The sequence below is a fragment of the Engystomops pustulosus genome, chromosome 8, assembly GCF_040894005.1.
Source record: "Engystomops pustulosus chromosome 8, aEngPut4.maternal, whole genome shotgun sequence".
NCBI lineage: Eukaryota > Metazoa > Chordata > Amphibia > Anura > Leptodactylidae > Engystomops > Engystomops pustulosus.
In genome coordinates, this window is record NC_092418.1 from 38,834,936 (window position 1) to 38,856,980 (window position 22,045).

At 39.8% G+C, this 22,045-nt stretch overlaps 1 protein-coding gene across 2 annotated transcripts in view; it reads left to right on the top strand.

The window, feature by feature from the left end:
* Nucleotides 1–7,205: 7,205 nt before the first annotated feature.
* LOC140075161 (uncharacterized) overlaps nt 7,206–22,045 on the top strand; it is a 167,907-nt gene continuing 153,067 nt past the window's right edge. For both annotated transcript variants that reach the window (XM_072120705.1, XM_072120707.1), the window contains exons 1-6: nt 7,206–7,368; nt 13,878–13,925; nt 16,861–17,021; nt 17,523–17,593; nt 19,177–19,345; nt 19,696–19,833. In XM_072120705.1, coding sequence (XP_071976806.1) covers nt 7,317–7,368; nt 13,878–13,925; nt 16,861–17,021; nt 17,523–17,593; nt 19,177–19,345; nt 19,696–19,833 — 639 coding nt within the window. In that variant the 5' untranslated portion in view covers nt 7,206–7,316. The remainder of the gene's footprint in view (nt 7,369–13,877; nt 13,926–16,860; nt 17,022–17,522; nt 17,594–19,176; nt 19,346–19,695; nt 19,834–22,045) is intronic.

A 22,045-nucleotide genomic window follows, 5' to 3' on the forward strand; every position in this document is an offset into this window, starting at 1 on the left:
AAAAAATTAAAGGTAACCTTTCTGCAGAAGTTTCCACAGATTTTACACATGATGCCATGGCCATAAAGTGAATGTTGATTAAAATGGTACTTGAAGTGGTTTATTAGGATGTGGCACCACGGTGGCTGAGTGGAGTGACAGAATATAAAATAATTCAACTTGTGGGACAGAATATGAACTAATTAATTCTGGGGGGGGGGGGGGGACACAGAATATAAAATAAATTATTGTAGGGGAACAGAATATAAAATAAATCATTGGGGGGGGGGCAGAATAGAAAATAATTCATTGTGGGGGACAGAATATTAAATAGCTCATTTTCAGGGGAAAGAATATGAAATAAGTCATTGTAGGTGACAAAATATGAAATAATTCATTGTGGGGGGACAGAATATGAAATAAATCATTGTGGGGGGAAAGAAAATGAAATAAATCATTGTGGGGGGACAGAATATGAAATAATTCAACTTGTGGGACAGAATATGAACTAATTAATTCTGGGGGACAGAATATAAAATAAATTATTGTAGGGGAACAGAATATGAAATAAATCATTGGGGGGGGCAGAATATGCAATAATTCATTGTGCGAGACAGAATATTAAATAGTTCATTTTCAGGGGAAAGAATATGAAATAAGTCATTGTAGGTGACAAAATATGAAATAATTCATTGTGGGGGGACAGAATATGAAATAAATCATTGTGGGGGGAAAGAAAATGAAATAATTCATTTTTGGGGACGGAATATAAAATACAGGTGGTCCCCAACTTAAGAACACCTGACTTACATACTGTATGTACCATGTATGAAGACAGCGTATGAGGTATCTACCTCCGCACATATATCAGTGATAATGAGATCTCTACCCTTCAATACAAAGCAGCGATATTAACAATCAGGGACATGTCAGAGTGTGAGGTATGTGTGAGTCAGCCATATATCCAGTGTACTAAGCAATAAGCTCACATATCAGCCATGTATGTGGTGTGTGAGGTGACCGGGGTATATACGTGGGTAATTACCCTCCCATATACAGCACTCACAAGACTGAGAGAAACCTCCTAACATTTCCGGAAGAGAAAGAGGGACAAAATGGCAGCACACCCAGTTTGGGATGTTGAACTCACAAACTCTACACTGTACATGCAATAGAAATGGAGCCTCTATCTGGATTTTATGTAACTAAGGCTTTTACTGTTACACAGTGACACAGGCTCCATGCACTGGTGTATAGAGATACATCTTCTCAGAGATTACTATTGTAATTATTGAGACAACTATTATTTTTATTATTATTTTCATGGAGACTATTATTATTATAATTTTAATAATAATTTCAATAATAATCTCAATAATAATAATAATCTCAATAATCTCAATCATAATAATCTCAATAATAATAATCTCAATACTAATAATCTCAATAATAATGTCAATAAACTCAGTACTAATAATCTCAATTATAATCATCTAAATAATAATAATCTCAATAATTATCTCTGAGAAGATCCCTCTCTATATATTAGTGTGTCACAATGTAACAGTGAAGCTCTTAGTTACATAAAATCCTCTCACTGACATCCACTGAGCTTGTAGCCTGGTGGATAGGGGCTCCTATCTCTATTGAAGAAGGCTGTAGGTTCAAATCCTGGGCTGGGCAAAAATTTATTTAATTGAATTAAATAAAGAGCTTGTGTCTGGGGAAGCCCTAGGAGATGTGGAGACCATATATGGACAGATGCTGATCTGAGCCTGATGACGTGGTCCCTGCTCTCCGCTATCCCGACACAGCTCTCAAAAGGATTCCCTGCCTGATGTCTGCTCTGGGGAACCCTAGGAGATGTAGACACCATATATGGACAGATGTGGATGTCTACCTGATGACGTGGTCCCTGCTCTGCGCTAACCCGTCACATCTCTCAAAAGGATTCCCTGCCCGATTTCTGTAGAAGGTTCGTAGGTTCTGGCTTATACATATAAAATATTTTTTTGATAACCCATTCTATTTTGTTGATGCTAAAAGCATTTGCTATCTCGGGCAACGCCGGGAGCTACAGCGTGTATATATATATACATATACACACAGGATATGAGTAGCAGTCTTACTTACCTCTACTTCCTCCAGCGGCGTCTCTCGCGGCTTGGTGTGCGTGTCCCCACCTCCTTATAGCCAGCATCTTTTCTTATGCCCTGCCCTGTCCCTGCCTACGCTTCTTTACTGCCTGTCCTGACCTTCCGCTACGTCCCCTGATCCTGTGCTGCCTGTCCCTGACTACGATTCTGCTTATTATCACTGTACTTCGCCATGGGTAAAGTCGCGTCTGTGAAGCGACCTGGTGGAACCACTGCTCAACAAGTCCAACCTGCTTTGCGGCGGGCTCTGCTGAAAACCGGGTGGCACTTAGACTCCGCTCCCATGTGTCCATTATGCACCAATTAGGCCTCTTCCACACTAGCGTTGCGTTTCACGTCAGGGTGCAATGCGTGAAAAACTGACGTTTTTGGCTGCGTTTTTGTTCCATTTTTCCTTGGAGTAATTAGCGTTTTGCGTTTTTCACGCGCGTGTTGTTAGCGTTTTTTTTGCGTTTTCGGCGCATTTTTCACGCGCGAGTCAATGGGAGAATCGAGCATTTTTCAAAGGGACCATGGTTTGGGATTAAAATGGGTTATTTAATTAAAAAATAATGTCTTCTGATAAGTTGCAAACATCTGCGATCTATTCTTCACTGTTCCCCGTGTATATTATCTCCCGACAAGTTAGCAGATGTGAAGAACAGTGAAGAATAGAATAAAACCAGTGAACACAGTGAAAACAGTGACCACAGGATCATTTAAGAGAAAAACACAGTGCAGAACACAGTGCAGAATAGATTACAGATGTTCAGCACATCTGCTTACTTGTCGGGAGATACGCGCGGAACGGTGCGGCCAAAATAGCATGTGAAGAACAATATATATGTGTGTGAAGAACAAATTGCAGATGTTTAAATACATCTGCAATGTGTTCTTCACACATATATATTGTTCTTCACATGCCATTTTGTTCGCACCGTTCCGCGCGTATCTCCCGACAAGTAAGCAGATGTGCCGAACATCTGTAATCTATTCTGCACTGTGTTCTGCACTGTGTTTTTCTCTTAAATGATCCTGTGGTCACTGTTTTCACTGTGTTCACTGGTTTTATTCTATTCTTCACTGTTCTTCACTGTGTTTTTTTAATTAAATGATCGTTCGCGAGCAGGGGAAATACTGTTATTCTGGTCACCTAGCAACCCTTACGTTTAAAACGCATTGCACTCGCATTGCACTTGCAATGATTGCGAGTGCAATGCGTTCTTGATGCATCTCCATAGACTTGAATGGGGCGTGAAAATTGCGCGTGACTCGCAAAAATAGAGCATGCTGCGATTTTGACGCGCGTGCAAACGAACGCAAGCACGCGCGTCAAAAACAACGCTAATGGAGAAAGAGCCATTGAATACAATGGGACAGAGTGCAATGCAAGTTCTGCGTGTCAAATGCACGCGCAGAACTCGCGCGTGAAAAACGCCAGTGTAGAAGGGGCTTTACTGGCCCCCTTCTGGGACACAAACAATCAGGTCACAGCTACTCTAACTGCGTTCCTCACTGAATTCCAGTCCATCTTTGAGGAACCTGCCCGGGCGTCTTCATCTGAGACCGCACTACTGAACTTGCGTCAAGGGAACTCATCTGTTGGAGACTATGCGGCTCAGTTCCGTAGCCTGGCTTCTAAGCTACCCTGCAACCTTGGTTGCAACCTTTAAAAAGGGACTTTCAAAAGAAACCATTGGGTTTCTTTTGTGGCATCTCCCCGCTACTTGGACTTGACGGCACGGGATGGTGAATCTACCGAGATCTGAGCTCCAGGTAGGGGGAGGCACAACGCTCTTTCTTTCGATTCCCCTTCTCTCCCCTCCTATTTCCACTCTTTCCCGTCTACTTTTGCGATACCTCGCTGCTATTCCTTCTTTCTTCTTTTTCATTATTAAGAAATTTTATAGAATGCATATAAGTTACAGTGAACCTGTCTCAGTAGATAACAGTACATTGAATTTCTGTTGTTGTACACATGACACCTTGTATTGGAAATTGTCACATTATCCAAATGTAACCCCCCTCCCATTCCACAAATGGGTGCATATTGGCGCGTGATTCTGTGACTTTAAGTGCTTACCCCTTTCCCTCCTCTCTCCCTTTTCGCACTGCTTTGTTTTGTTATTAAAAATTTAAATATGAAAAAAAAGAAAATGCAATATATTCCCAAATCATTAGATGCAGGGTTGTCCACGTCGTATCACACCCATTATTCAAACAGATATTCTGTATAGAGTCCCTAAAGGATTCCCCAAATTTCAGATCATATTTTAGTCAGTGTATCCAACATAAACCAATCCCCAATAATTGGGGTCACTTTGTACTAATATGACACTGCTTTATTGTATTTGCAGAAAGAAGAGGTTACAAAATTTCACCAGCAGGTGGTGCTGCTTCACCCTCATATCCCTGTATATATAATAGTGCGTGTCCAAATTAAGGTTAAATATTCGCTGACTATAATAATAACTTTCAAACACTCAGATTTTACTTTGTTTTACTTCTACTACATTGATTTATGAATACATTTGGACTATAATGATTCACATTTCACATCTATCGACATAAGGTCATAAACAGCCCACCGCCACCACAGTCAAGCGCTCCTTCATCTTTAGTCATGCTCTGAGAAAATGCTTTGCTATCTGAAAAATACATAGAATTTCAAGAAAGATACTGTAATCTTTATAAGAATATATAAAAACACAAAAACATACAGAAAATCATGATGCTATGTTCATACTGCAGAATTTAAGTTGAATTCTGCGTTAAAATCTGCTGTTGCACTTTCAGATGTAGATTATGACTGCTATGTCCTGTATTTTTAGCTCTATATGGGTAAAACTTGTATGACATATATTCCCTATCCCCAGAATATTGAATAAAAGCATTAATGCCGGGGGTTCTATGGCAACCAATTGCAGCTCAGCTTCCATTTAACCAGTGCTATTGAATATTTTAAAGGGGAGCTCTGATTGGTTGCCATGGGCAACTAAGAATATACTGACTTTCAGACAGTTTGATAAATCTGCCCCAATATCTTTACACATAAATAGTGGCACATATTTCAGCGCTCAACCCAGATTAACACCTTATCGACGTAGCTACATGTCATAGTATGCTTGCGGGTGTATGAGCCCACCTCATACATACAGGGTGTTTGCTGCAAAATGCAGTATACGCCCATTTCTAATAATAATAATAATAATAATAATAAATAATCTTTATTTATATAGTGCCGTCATATTTCTTAGCTTGTACACACAGCTCGCAGCTCAGGAGAAGTGTGGAGACATGCATGAGAGATTCGAATTAAGGTAAAGAATAATCTAAAATCACTGGCAGATTGAAGATCACAGGTTGGGCGATAGACTAAGATAACATAGCAGGTACAGCATTATGCAGAGCTATGTGGATAAGGGTGATTATTTTAGGGTGATTTTAACCGGGCCCACAAAAAAATTGCTACAAATGTCAAAACTGTCAACTTTACTGCATTTGCCAGCTTAACAGTACACAATATGGAAAATGAAATCTGATATGTTTACAATTAATGTATTTATTGTGTTGCAATTTGTCGGACACTGTACTGCTAAAGGGGCAATTTGAAACACAATTGTGTTGCCACAGCACGAAGCTAAGTGCACCAAAAAATAAAGGTGCACCTGTGTGCTCATCATGAAAACACATCAGATTAACTAAAAACTGCATTAAGGCTGGTGTTTGCACCACTTTTCATATATTTGGGCCCATGTCTTTAACTGCCGGTATCTTCATAATCGGGTTTCTATGCACCAGTGGCGTAACTTGAAGCTGATGGGCCCCAGTGCAAAGTCTGTGCCAGGCCCCTGACTATAATGTATGGTTTATAGTAATAGTCTTCTCATGTGGGAAATTGACACCTTATGGGCCCCATTAACCTCAGGCGCCCGGTTGCGACAGCACCCACTGCACCCCCTCAAGTTACACCCCTGCTGGGCACTATAGGATTGAAGACAGGGGTGCCTAAAGTGACTCTCCCTGCAGCCTCTAAACCAGATGAATCTCTAACAAATATGACTCTTCTCTGCTCATTTTCACATAATTTTGGAGGTAAAAATGTAATAGATAAACAGTGTGATACAATACACGTGGAATGGGAGATCTCGTCAATCACGGCGCTGCGATGAAGGCTTCTGGATGTCGCAGCGCCGTGATTGACGAGATGTCCCATTCCACGTGTATTGTATCATACCGGCTTGTTGGTCCATCTTCCTGGGAGAACGGACCAAAACCTGAATCTCGTGGCTGTCAGCGTCTCCCGATGCCCAAAAACATCTAAAAACATCTAAGAGCATAATTGCTCGCTGATACGCCTAGATTCTTCCAAAAACCAGGTGAGAGTCATTATCCTTTTTTTCCTATCTCTGTCATACCAAAGAAACACTTGAGTCTTTTTGCGATTTTGTTTCTTCTCTGTTTTGTGATCCACCTACCCCCTCCGAGAGGAATCACTCGGACCCAGCATCTACCCATAGATAAACAGTGGAGATTTCACCTAGAAAATGTTATCCCCATCATGAGTGAGCAGGTAGTTTAATGGTATAAAACCTGTTAACAGAAGCTTCAAGGTTCAATACAATCAGGGTTTTTAATACCAAAAATAAAAGTAGATTTAAAAAAATTAGAGAAGTTCCATCAGTTCTTTATATGTTGTCTCCATCTTCACAACTCACTTATGGAATTTGGCCTAAGAAATCTTAATACGTGAACACACAACCTTAAAGGGAGTAAATTTTGTAATTTCAGCTTTTTATAAAAAGCCATTAATATGTAATTCCTTAACATATTGATTAACGTGGCTCCTGATCTTTTGATATAGTTTTTACTATGGTTTTGTATGTTTTTTGTGTACTATATTACTATAGATGCTATAGAGCTGAATCCCCTCTTACCTTCTCTGGGCTGAAGGCTCCTTGTGATTGGCTGGAAGTTTCTTTTCCCCAGGGAAGGGTGTGTGGGATAGGACTTATGCAGCAGGTTCTGATAGGCTGGGTTTTGTTCTTATAGACCCCATCCCTCCTACTGCAGTGGGGTGGAAATTAGGCAGTCTGTGCTTTGTGAAGAAAGTTTTCATTCATGCTGCTCTCTGAGCTCTCTTTGAGAAAAGGACCAATGTTGCTTTGTTAATGTGAAACTAAGGGAGGTGATTCCTGGAGCATGGAGCTGTGTGCTGTTCTCCTCTCGGCTCTTGTTGCTGGAGTTTATGGCAGTAAGTAAAATATTAGAAATTATGTTTTTTTTAGAGAGAGAAGTTGACATGAGCAGCCACATGATTCCTTACATGCTGGCTTCATCTGTCAAACTGATGGCAATTTATCAAATATCAGCGCTCAACAGAAAGTGTACAGAGCAGACGGACACTGAATATTGGATAGAAACTTTTAGTTCTGATTTTCACATATAACTCAATTGACATGTGAGAGATAGAAGTTTGCCTTCGGGGTAGATCTGCAATAGATATACATGTTTTAAATATATTAAATGTATCCAGTATATTTGCTGATATGGATCAAGGCTACAACAACATTCAAGTCTGATGTGTTGCAAAGTATTTGTCACTTTATGGTAATAATTCATGGTAAATAAATTAATAAATGCATAGGATTCCAAAATGTCGTCCATAAATGGTTTTGGTTTCTTGCTTCTGCATTAAAGAAATAGTGAAATGCAGCCAAATGTTTGAGTGTTGGGAAATGTAATATTGCTGGAATCTACCATCAATATACAAATGTTGAGGGTCTAGGAAAGTGCAGTTATATCTTCCAATCCCTAGAATAAAATATCCATGTAAGGCCCACATGCCTGCATTGTTTTCTACAAAGGTTACAAAATTGTAGCAGGTAGACTATGTCACCTCTGGAGACGAATGAGAATACTTTTGCCACTTCACTACAGATGGATTCCCACTGAATTATATTGATGTCATATCCTAGTAATCAATTTTTATTCTTTATGTAATATTGGCATATGCAAGTTACCAGAAATGGGTTAAACCAAAGGTGCTGGTTGCATCTACAACCTTCTGGTGACTAATTCAACTTTATCAGTCTCTTTATAGTTAAAGGACATCTATCATCAGGATAAAGGATTGTAAACCAAGCACACGGACATACTGGCAGAATCTGCTCTTCTTTTAGTCAGTGTGCTTGGTTTACAATCCTTCATCCCGGTGGCATATGAGCTTTAAAGGGTATTTAAACTTTTCATTTTACCACATTCTTCTAAAAACAGTGTTGATGGCTATGCTACATTCATATACCCATAAACCCAGATCAACACCATTGACTTTAATGGGATCCATGGATTTTGAATTGCAAGAAGCTACAGACTGCAATATTTGTGGCCATCAAATATAATCACCAAAAATTGCGAGTCTAAGCAATGGATGATTTCATTCTGCTTTCCAATGCTCTGTAGAGGAACAAGGATTTATTATTATAATTATTACTATTTATAAATGAAATATATTTTTGATATTGTGTCGGGGGAGTGGTGTGAACATTTTTCTAATATACTTTATTAAGAAACTCTGCTTAGTTTGTAAAGAAACAGACTGCAATGTGCCCCCTAGTTACAATGTTACTTCTCTTTGACTATGTTGCCATGTCAAATATGTCTACAGGATTGAAGACTGGTCTCTGGTTTGTTACACTGCTATGAGTGTAAAGGAGAAATCGGAGAGAATTCTACCTGTAATGACTATATGTAAAAACACATTCATTGTTAAATAATTTCTAAGTCTGCAGAGGTGCATGTATAGGAAATTATTTATCATGTGCTAGTGAATGGTGGCAAGAGGAGCCTTAACCTGCAGTCAGTAATTGTATAACTCTTGTTCAACTGGGGGGTACTGAAGGTATGAGGTGGTGGCAAAATGATAGTACAATAAGCTGAAGGGATTGAGTAGAAAAACCAATCAAGTAGTATTGCAGATCTCACAGAATGGTGTGTGGCCTTGGCTTGGACAATCATTAATAATTGCTCAGAGGGAATGATGTCTGCTGGGAAGGAGGGCATCACAGAAAGTGAATCCCAGCTTTAAAAGGAACCCATTAAAAAAGACAGAAACTACTAACGGTATGTTGTCAAAAAGCACCATCTGGATCATTTATCTTCCACAAGCCAGTTTGGTGGCATTATCCAGAAAATCTACTCTGGTTGTATAAAGTCACAGAAGCAAAGAATTTAGCAATAAGGTCAAGTTCTCTCTTCCCCTGCCCTCGGTCCCAGGGCTGTCCTGAGGTTGGGAGAGTTGGGATATGAAAGAAGCATGATCTGGAAAGTGTTCATCTACTTGACAAAATATTAATGGTGGTTCATTAGGTAAATTTCTATGACAGGTTTCCTTTATGAGTGCAGGGCCAAGATAGTCTCCTCTTTTCTATATGACAACGATTACTATTTGGAAAGGCAAGCTGTAACCGCCTAAGAACGCCTCCTCTGCTGTGATTTGCATCACGCATCAGACTTCAGGAAAGATTGTTACTTGTGATGCTGAATGCAGAAGCATCAGTTGCAATGAAGGTGATATTCTGGTGGAAAGAAGTTATCCTTAGTTACTTTCCACCTCAGAGACTTTATATACGAAATCTGCCTTGAATGAAAGTTAAGACAGAGATTGACTGGTTTAGTAGATTGGTCTTTTCCACCTGGATGTCTGTTGACTGTCACCTTTTATTAGACTGAAGGTGACAGCAGCACAGGTAACATGACTGAGTTTGACTACACACTGCTAAATTCTCTGCTTATATGATTTTATGCAACCAATTTATATCTTACTCGGTCATGAAAAAAAACATAATGTGGGTTGTGTTAAGCTGCTTGACAACTTATTGATCGTAGTTTTAATAGATCAATTCCTGCTGACAGGTTCCCTTTACTTTATGAGAATGTTGTATTGTATGTGTATTTCTCTACACAGGCTGAGAAAGGTTACAGTTATTTATATCATCTACCAACTAGAGCAGGGGTCAGGAACCTTTTTGGCTGAGAGAGCCGTGAAGGCCACATATTTTAAAATTTTATACCTTAAGAGCCGTACAATATGCACATGCACTCAAGTAGATAGGTAGTCCCTGTGTCACGGGTGCCTCTGCGATCTACACCTCGGATCGCAGGCACACCCGTGGTGTGTCCGTGGTGGTGCCCCTTTCTGAGCTCACTTACCTCTCCACTTTCCTGCTCCCGTCCCACCTGGCCAGCGCGCGCGACCGCAGATTTTAAGGGCAGCGCGCCGCTGATTGGCGCTACCCACTTCCCGTGTTCCTATAAAGACTGGCAGCTCCCAGCATTCCCCATCGGATCTTAGTGCTTCATACCTATGAGGCAGCTTTGCGCAGTGTTTCTTTCCAATTGTTGACCTCCTGTTGTGACCCCAGACCTGTTCCTGATTCTGCTCCGTCCGTGCCAGCCCTGACCTCTTGCTCCGTTCCCCACCTCGCATCTTTACCACCGGCCTTGACCATTTGCCTGTTCCTGACCTGCCTAGTGATCCTGTTCCTGACCACGAGACTGCCACCATGACAAGTCGTGCCTGTGGAATGACCTGGTGGTACCACGCTGCAGCAAGACCATCCTGCTTTGCGGCAGGCTCTGGTGAAGACCGGGTGCCACTTAGATCCCAGTCCCATGTGTCTGCTTACATCATCGTCCACAGTGGTCCAGGGGGTTCACTACTCGAAATCCTGACACCCAGCACATACTCCCAGTAGATAGGTAGCCACAGCACATAAATACTCCCAGTAGATAGGTAGCCACAGCACAAGCCCCCCAGTAGATAGGTAGTCACAGCAAAAAAAAAAATGTCACTTACTAGCGCTCCCTGCAGGCAGCTCCTCATCGCTCCCACACTCTTTTCTTTGACCCAGGTTTAGACAATGGCTGCGATGGGTCGTACAAAGGACGTAGGCAGCGGTAACAGCTGCCTGTGATCAGTCTAAGAGACACACAGCAGCCATCACTATTTATTAAAGATCTGTCTGAGAGCCAGATGCAGCCAACAAAAGAGCCACATCTGGCTCCCGAGCCATAGGTTCCCTACCCCTGAACTAGAGCAACGTAGAATGGGCATCATTAATAAAAAAAAGTTGTAAAACGAGAGCTGAGCTCTGATTGGTTGCCAACTAGAAAATTTATCGGAGGCTTGATAAATGAGGCTTAAATGAGTTTCTGGGAAAGTTTGGTGACATCTGATATTATCATCACATATATGAAAACTGATGCGATCTGCCTTCGTGCAATTGGCCTCAAAATGTGAACTTTGTGCGACATTATGTAATAGTGTCGGATGATCTTTATTAATTCCGTCTGTTTTCCGGATGTGGCACGGTTTCACCCTTTTTTCTTGGTGCACTTTTCTTCATGGTGTTGCGACACAATTGTGGTGCAGTGCTGTAGTAAATGTGGCGCAAATCACACCAACACGCCCCTTTAGGAACACAATTTGTAAAATTGTCGGACAAACTGAAGTCGTGACACAATTGTGTAGCAGACCCATAATAAATACATTTGCAAGCTCCAAAGACTCTTTTTTTATGCAAACTTAGACAAAAACTGGCACAGACACAATAATATATCTGAGCCAAAGTGTTTATCATCTATTCTATTGTGACTCTCCATAAGGGTAAATGAAGATAGAAAGTTGAGGTAGATAGAGCTTACATGAAAAATTAAATGAATCCGTGATACACTATTGGGAAAACTGTAACATATGGAAGTTCATAAATTCCCAGTTTACTACATGACACATGTGGCTACAGCAGTAAAACACAAAATTGTAGTGTAAATGCCCTTTGTGACTCAATGTAATTTGAGTCCATTCCACAAATTGTGAATAGCATAGAGATCCCCGGGATGTCCATATGTTATTGTGCATGTGCAGAGTATATAAAAGAGGGTATGGTGTCATTATAAGGAATGGGAGTTTATCTGAGTTTATAAGTAACCCCAGGACAAAGTGATTAAAATATCTGTGATTTTACAGCTTTCTGCCCATTTGCGGCACAATGTAAGAACTGCATTTTAATGTGACTTTAATTTGCAATAAAATTCAACACTTAACACACGACAATGCGGGTGATAAAGAGAAGAATTGGACAATGGGAAATGTATCCTCCCTTATTCCGAGCTGTTGACAGATGTCACTGTAAAATGTCGGTGGGGAGGAAAGACACTTTTGTTCATTATTACTTTTTTCCATTTGATTGACTTCAAATAGTGGGGAGTGAATGGGTCACAGAGACAATAGTAGAAAACAGTCTGAGAGCTCATCTCCAGAGATCCCATCAGCTAGCTGAATCTTCTGAATAAGACGCCACATATCTTTCATAAGTTACAGATAACCATTGACAGTGCACCTTTTCTTTAATACCATACAGTAGGGTCCCCAATGTATAGATAACCATTGGCAGAGCCTTATCTTTAATGCCATACAGTAGGGTTTCCAATGTATAGATAACCATTGGCAGTGCCTTATCTTTAATACCATACAGTAGGGTTCCCAATGTATAGATAACCATTGGCAGTGCCTTATCTTTAATGCCATACAGTAGGGTTCCCAATGTATAGATAACCATTGGCAGTGCCTTATCTTTAATGCCATACAGTAGGGTTCCCAATGTATAGATAACCACTGGCAGTGCCTTATCTTTAATGCCATACAGTAGGGTCCCCAATGTATAGATAACCATTGGCAGTGCCTTATCTTTAATGCCATACAGTAGGGTTCCCAATGTATAGATAACCATTGGCAGTGCCTTATCTTTAATGCCATACAGTAGGGTTCCCAATGTATAGATAACCATTGGCAGTGCCTTATCTTTAATGCCATACAGTAGGGTTCCCAATGTATAGATAACCACTGGCAGTGCCTTATCTTTAATGCCATACAGTAGGGTTCCCAATGTATAGATAACCACTGGCAGTGCCTTATCTTTAATGCCATACAGTAGGGTTCCCAATGTATAGATAACCACTGGCAGTGCCTTATCTTTAATGCCATACAGTAGGGTTCCCAATGTATAGATAACCATTGGCAGTGCCTTATCTTTAATGCCATACAGTAGGGTACCCAATGTATAGATAACCATTGGTATAGATAAACCTTTAGCCGTGGGTGACTTGTTATTTTGATAATGGTTAAATTACTGAATTCTGTGAGCATGTTATCAGTTGTTACTGGAGCAGTAAGTTTCAAAGTTGATTATTTTCAATGACACAAAACAAATACACAAATCATCAAAACGTATAAAGGGCAACACTTTTACTGCATATAACAAAATGTTATATGGCAATTTTCTTTTTATTTCTGGTTATTGTCTTTATACTATATCTATATGTTTTTTCTCAATTGCACATGAATTATTCCAATTAAAATGGTAGAAGTGGTAGAAAAGAAGCAATGCCACACAAACCTGTTTAGTGAAAGACAAAATCTAGATCAATACAAGTCCCAATAAGAGAGACCTTGAGTTCAATACGGTATCAATGCTAAAGCACTCCAATGGTTAGAAAACAATAGTCACTGCAGACAACAAAGCAGATGAGGAGCACAAAGGGTCGGACAATAGGCAAGTGGAGGTAGCCAAGTCAGTTTCCCACAGACATTGTACATTTGGCACTGAGTAGCACAGACTATACTGCTATAACTTTACTATTTTACTTGATTTATCTTTTGCATTTGACTAAAGCTAATTTTTTAATTCTTTTTATGCATTATAGGTGCATCAGAAACTGTGGATCTTGCACCATGTATGTCAGAATGTCCTGGTGAGTTGTAATGTTTATTTATCTATTGCAGTTTTTTATACGTGTATTTTTCTTGCTTCTCTCATTCTTCATTTCATTGGCTAAAATTTTCACCAAATTTTGTACAAAACATTCGAAAAAGGAATAACAACCCTTTCACATTTTATGGTCAGCTTGTTTGACGTGACTGAAAAAAAGACCTACAAGCTGTGTGCAAAAACCTCTTAGAAAAGCAGAAGTTTGTTATAATTGGCACCCCTTGTGATTTTATTGGTTGCCATGACAGATGGGAAACTTTGAGGCCCCTATTTCTGTCATTCAGCTACTGCAACCCTCTTTTTCTGGAACATATATTAGATATGGTTGTGTCCCAAAATGTCCAATCTATTAAAATATAACAATAAAAAATCCCATACAGTAAACAATGAATGGGGTAAAAAAACCTCCAAATCCACCTCTCTGCCACCCTTACCATTTGAAACGGGTATACAAAAGCTTGTACATTAAACTGAATAGTGTCTTTAACTTTAGCCAGTTTCTAAAAAAAAAATGAACACCTCACACAGCTCCATACACTGAAGTTTTAAAAAAAAAATGTTGTAAAGGTATTTAGACTCTACACAACTATATAAATGTAATATATACGTGATTGTACTGATACAGAGTAAAGGGGATGTTTCATTTGTACTTTGCTGTGAAATCTGAAAATAAAGCTCTATTTGCTCGAAAAACTGTTTTTTTTTGTCAGTTCCATTCAAATCAAATTCTTTGCCAGCTTCTCTGTACTTTAGACAGAATATTAAATGGTGTCACTAAGAAATAAAATTCCCCTCATAAAAGCTTTCATATGGCTGGGTAAATAAAGAAGATATGGCTTTTGGAAGGTGGGAAAAGAGCCAATACCTGAATGGGTTAAACATTCTAAACAGCAAGAATAACCAAATCAGAACATATAAAATCATGAATCTAAAACAGTAGAACAAAGCAGAATCACTGATGCTCTCACAGCATAATCTATGATGATCTTGCTGGATCTCTTAGGGCTCATTCACATGCCGATTATGGCGACAGTGATCTTGTCGCATGATTTACGACCAGATCACAACCCCCATTGACTTCTATTTCTCCCAGTCACGGCCAAGTTAGGCACCGCAAAATATAGTACATGTCCTATGCTTTGGGAGATTTGCGGCCTCTCCTCTGCCTATGGGGGGGGGGGGGGGTGAAGAGCCCTCAACCTTCCCCCTCCTCCTCGCAACCCTGTGGTTGCTCGGAGTCTGGTCCAGGCAAGCACACGGCCATCTTAAAGCTCCCTTAGGCGGGGTACACATTTGGGTTCAGATTCTTGTTTTTAGCAAATCTCTGAAAATGTGTTTATGTCATAAAGCAGACAAAACACAGGCCAAGAGGCCTCATTTCTTATTTCCTATATAATTCAGTACATAATAAAAGCCTGTTTTGTGAAAGAAAAGATTTAGTTTCATGTAGAGGAAACTCAGTGATTATCTAAGGCAGAACACAGTGAAATTCTGCCATTCTCTGTTTACCCCAAGAGCACTGTACAGAGTTGGGATCAATCCACTGGGGCCATTTGTAATGAGTTATATTTCCCCACAATATGTCATGATTTCGGTCTTGGCCAGAGAACACTATAAGTGGCCCTGTTACCATCAGCAACTTATCACAATCCAGTATTCATTTTTCCTCAGCAGTTAAATACATTAGATCTAACCTGTGATTGGTTGCTATGGGGACCAAGGCCAGTTCTGTTGATAGTTGAGGCCTAGTTATACAATATGATTTATTACTATTGATTTATGGACCCTCATTTGCAAAGAGTTTTGGGCCCACTTAGATTTTTATCTCTGGTCAGGGACATTGACTCTCCTTAAATTACAAGGCATTGACACTTGACTCTTGGAAATCGGCAGCATTTCAGTATGCTCTGTCCCTTAAATCACCTTCCTTTACATGAAACCTACATTTTTCTTTTACAAAATGTTGTGTTACTGAACGATGTTCTAAATCCCATCAGCTGTGTTTCTTATATGAAACATGTAAAAAAAAAAAACCCTCCAACTTGGCTGCATCTGTATGAGTCACATATGCAAAGTTTCATGGCTTTTTGCCTCTCCTTGTAGACTTAGTTAGCTATTATATAAACTTCAGAGCTAGCCATAACATCTGCATACAGCGTAACTTTTCCCACATTCAAACTTTGCTTTTTTTTATAGAAAAATAACAGTTGTCTAATAAAAAAAAAATATTGAATTTGAAAATATCTTATTAATACTTAATATCTGCCATACACTTCAAATGTGGGGATCATCAGAGACAAATTTACATACGTTTATTAAAGTTCCTGGCGGTCTGGTAAAAAATATACTGCATGTATATATATTGTAGATTGTAATACAGGCAGTCCCCGGGTTACATACAAGATAGGGTCTGTAGGTTTGTTATAAGTTGAATTTGTATGTAAGTCGGAACTGTATGTTTTATCATTGTAATCCCAGACAGAACTTTTTGGTCTCTGTGACAATTGGATTTTAAAAACGTCCGGTTGTCATAGGAATCAATATTAACACTAAAGCTTCATTACAGACACCTTTGATAACTGTTACAGCTGTTTATTGTAGCCCAAGGATAAAGTACAATAAATTACCAATATCCAGAGGTCCGTATGTAACTAGGGGTTGTATGTATTTTATTATGGCCCAAGGCAGACGCTGCTATGACATAGATAGCACTTACATATGTTCCGTTGTTTGCAGCCATTGAATGCACACCATCATGTGCAGTTAGGGAAATTACAATAGTTATTATATTTTATATAATATATTTTATATATATATATTTTATATAATTGTTTTTATTACATTTTTTAACATTATGATAAGAACGGTCAAACTGTTAGTAATGTTCCTTGTACTTTACATTTTCATTTTTCTTGTAGGTTCTGGTCAGCTGGTGTTTCAGAAGGGATACAAATACATCTACAGTTATTCTGCAGTCACTGAAACATTTTTGCAAGGAACTTCTTCTGACAAGAGTCTTCTGGCATTACAGTGTTTTGTTCAAATAGAAGTTGTAGGAAAATGTCATATGCTTTTAAAGGTGGATATCATATTTTGTTATGTCATTATTTTAATTATAAGCAATATATAGCACACAAGGAATGATAAAAGCTCATTTGCAAACTGAATTTTCTCTAAAATGACAAAACGTCATTTAAAGCTTTTTTAAGTGGACCAGGACATGCCACCAATAGGAATGGGTACTGAGAAGATAATTTGTGGAAAAGTGGAAACATTTTTTCTTTTTCTCTAGCCCCCACCATTCCCAAAGTTCCCAATATGATAATTAGTCTATCTACTGTAAAGTCCTGAGCTGCAGTTGACAACCTCCGATCTGACTGTAGGAAGCCTGAAGGGAATATTGGGTGCTAAAATTAATGGCACTGGTTGTTTGGAAACAGTTGGGGTCTCAAGAAAATATTCCAACTGTTCTAGAATCAGTGGAGAGGCACCTACTGAAAGATACAGAGGGTTGGAGTTGGTAGAGTTGATGAAAGGTCTGTATTTTATGTAATTTTTTTTTTTTTTAATTTTTCTATAGATAAAGAATGCACACGTGAAGGCAAATGTGACATCAAAGAAAGGATCACAGAAGGAATTTGATGAGTTAAGGTAATAGGCATTGATGTGTACAGTATAGCAGATTGATAGCTGACAGACTTTTCTACCCATGCAACAATTACAATAGAGAAGAGAGAGCAGCTACTCTACCAAAGTTATCAAAAGGGTTTTTTAAGCTTATAAAATAAAGGTTATTAACCCTACTCCTAATTCCTTTCACTGATTTCTGCCTCCGGAGTCCTTACCCTTGCACTGTCAGCAGGGCTGAAAGTCTCTGGGGTCACAGGACCCACCAAGATCACTGGTTGGCTGTGGTGAGTTTCTTGACTCTTATTAAATACTGGCCAACAGCAGCCCCATATTAATTACTGTCCAGCAGCAGCCCCCCAATTATTATTGTCCAGCCACAGTCCACTTTTCTTAAATACTGTCCTGCAGCAGCCCCTCCCTTATTACCGTCCAGCAGCATACTCCTTATTACCTTCCAGCAGGATCCCTTTATTTAAAACCTGGCCAGCATTAGTCTCCCTTATTAAACACCATTCATCAGCAGCCCCCCTTTCAGTACAGGCTTTAGATTTTAACTGGGGGTGGAATGGGACTCAGGAGCAGATGGGTCAGGACTAAGGCAAGCACTGGGGAGTGGACGTGTGGGCTGTGCTTCCTTCTACTGCTGGCAGGAAGTGCTGTCGGCTGCACTACTGCAGGTGATGCTTTTTTGCAGGCGCGAAGCATACACTTTTATTCATGTTCTACTGTCAAGAAATGCCGTTCCACTGCAGGCAACACTGCCTGGGACTCAGCAATAGAATTTACACCCAAAGATGCAGCCATGACAGCTGCAACACTTCACTGGGAGCTGATTCTCCTTACTTACCTCTGCCCTGGTGGGGTTTTCCAGCATTCCCGAAAAACTCCTTTAAGAACTCAGTAAACATGGTTTGATGTTCTTCCACTGTTGATGCACTTTTACCATTCAGTTCTCAATTTCTTTGTATTGACAAGCATTACTATTACATCACTGGGTCATTTTTATTTGGGAAACTATAACCGTCTTAAAAGAAAATCTATCATCAGATTCAATGGTGATATACTACAAGTACTCACATATGCATTTTTTGCCTTGTCAGTGGATCTGTTAATGTTATAGAGTAGACTGGCTTGAATTTGATTCAAATGAGCTGTTAAAATAATGCAAATGAGCCCAGAGGGGCGCTTGGGGTGTCATCAGAGCCCCTCTGCAGCCTGTTCCATGTTTAAATGTATTTAATCCCCCTACTCCCGCTACCCACCCCCAGTCTTGACAGTGCTGGGCTTATTTGCATATTTTTGAAAGCTTTTACCAAATTCAGGCAATAAGAATAAAAGATTCAGATTAAATCGAAATGAAATAACGCACAGGTGAGTACTAGTAGTCTACCATCAGTGAATACAATGGTAGATTTCCTTTAAATATGTGACATACTGTAGCATTATAGTATGGCAAAGGCCTGGTTGCAACTGTGACAACTGACCTATAGACCACAGGTAGACATTGCATGTTCTGTAGGCATTTCAAGTTTTAGTATTTCCCTTATCCGATCTCACAAGGAGACAGAAGCATCTAATGTTTAATTCTTGGTTGCTGGTCACAGGGACAATCTACAGGATCATCCTTTGCAGTTTTCATATCATGATGGGAAAATACAAAGAATATGTCCAGTGCGGGAAGAGAAGACATGGGCTCTTAATGTCAAACGAGGAATTCTGAGTGTCCTACAGGGCAACCTAAAAGCACCTTTGGCTGGGCGGACCATTGAGGAGGTGAAATATTTATGATTAACTCATGTCTGCTTTAATTTACTGCATTTAATTTTATTAACAATTTATGCTCCTTGTCCACCATTCTATCAACCCCCTGACCTTTCCAGTTATGATTCTCAGTGTTGGTGTTGGACTCTAGTATAATTGTCCCTTTCATCTGTCAAGGATGTGAATACTAGATACAGAGAAGCGTACTATGTCCAAGAGGGACCACATTTGGATTTATTGTGTGTTTTATGTCTTTGTAGCCGCTGCTATTATGCACACAACTGAAGTCTTATTATATATTTTATTTATGGTGAAGATGGGACAGGGATATAAATTGAAATACTTATTGTTTTTCTTCGCAGGTTGATGTTTTAGGAAAATGTCCTACAACATACAAGTTCAGGGGACAATCTGTATGGAAGAAAAAAGACTTGACTCAGTGTTCAAACAGGATATTAGGATCCACATCTCTAAGATCAGTTCCTCTTCCTGGTAAAACTGTAAGTATTCAAAATGTCCTTGCCAAAACACAGACCAAGTTATTTAGGGCCATGGCCACACTCATTTCTAGCATTGCTTCTATGAAAGTGTGATAGAGTTTTCATATTCCCCTTATTTTTTGGACTTCATATTATCAGTGATTAGAAAGTAACATCCCTTTAGGATCGATTCTTTAATGTTGTTCCTTAGTACTTGAAGGGACATGGGCACATGGTAGCACTTAGTGGTATTACAGGAAGTAACACGCTGGCTAACACTGGATGTAGTGGATTAAACTCATGTTAGTATATTGTAGCAAACAAGCAGAGCTGTGACCTTGTTGCATAGACGCAGAACTGTGGTCAGGCAGCCATTAAAAAGAGCTGTGGTTATGCAGAATAGCAGAGTTGATACCACTTGATGTGTTAGAGCTGGCGCCCCTAGATATTGTAGAGTCAGATGCACTTGATGTAGCAGACAAGATGTAGCAGAGTTGGAGCCAATCAGTTTAGCAAAGCTAGATTATCAATGTAGCATGTTAATCCATTAGCATAGCATAACATTACCACAGAGTGCAGCATAGATGTACCAGTAGCGCTGCAGAGTCATATTAACACAAATAGTAAAATATGCTGGGTGTAAACTATATTTTAATTTTTCCTGATGGCTAACATCACCAGTGTTAGACTTTGTTTAACCCCATCAGATTAAAATACTTCTAGGGGGCCACCCTAAGGGTACATTCAGATGGCTTATGGGGCAGTTATCTGGTCTCATGATTTGCGAAGAGATCACTGCCTATAGGATTCTATGGCTTCTGTTCATTATGCGGTGTCTCACCACACCGTGACTGCGCTGCAAAATGTTGGACATGTCCTATATTTTGGCAGATTTGTTGCATGGCCGCTCATCAGTCTATGGAGGGAGGAGGGGTGAGGAGTGCTCACCCCTCCTACCTCCTCCTCACGGCCCTGTGCTGAGTGCATTCCGGGAGAGCCGTCTGCATGAAACCCAAATCAGAAATTAGACCCTAGCAGCCGTGAGGTTTGGTTGTATTCTGCGGACCTCTGGAACCCATATACAATTAAAAACTGGGCACACAAGAGAATCCTCTTATACTCAAGTGGGCAAACCCTGAAAATCACTCATTGGCCTACCTTTCCATTTCATACACAGCTAGAGATGAGAGGATCCAATGTTTGCATTCAGGTTTGGGGTTCGGCTTTATGTCCCCCCTGGCTGTTTGGGTCAGCTCATCTCTATATACAACCTATTTACCTCATCCAGCACTGTATGTGGTGGTGGTGTAGGAGAATTGAATACTTCTTGCAGGACCCCTCTCCATTTTGCAGCTGGTCATGATGAGTCAGAGCAGGAGGACGTATTGCAACAAAATGTTTATAAAAGGTTTAGTCTTCTAAATGTTTCTGTTTATAGGAAAATCTTTTAAACCCTTTTAATAAGTTATTCATAAACTTATTGCCATATAGTATGCTATTTTTTTTTAGATTTACTTAGCAAATCTTGGAACACTATGATAGCTTTCTATTTATTTAGCTTCAGATGATACTCATTGGGATGAGCTGGTTTCCTGCAATGATAGTTATATGGACAGTTAAAAATAGGCATACCTTGAAATAAATCCAATATATGATTTGATAATCAATGGTATATGGATGAAAGTCACAAATTCCACAGTTACAATTCCACTACGGTTTACAGCTCTGTTCTTTGGGTTGTGCCAAGTCATTTAAAGAGAACCTGTCACCAGGGTTACCTCACTAAACTAGTAGGACATGAAACAGGGGCGTAACTACTGTGGTAGCAGCTGCCCATCATTTGTTCTGTTGCACTAAAGAGTACAGGATGGGCACCATTATATTTGTATTATGCTGTACATTGTACAGCATAGTATGTGTATAACATATTTGTGATGTATATATGCTGTATATATGTGTGTGTATATGCTGTACGTGTATATGGTGTATGGTGTGTGTATATACACTCACCGGCCACTTTATTAGGTACACCATGCTAGTAACGGGTTGGACCCCCTTTTGCCTTCAGAACTGCCTCAATTCTTCGTGGCATAGATTCAACAAGGTGCTGGAAGCATTCCTGAGATTTTGGTCCATATTGACATGATGGCATCACACAGTTGCTGCAGATTTGTCGGCTGCACATCCATGATGCGAATCTCCCGTTCCACCACATCCCAAAGATGCTCTATTG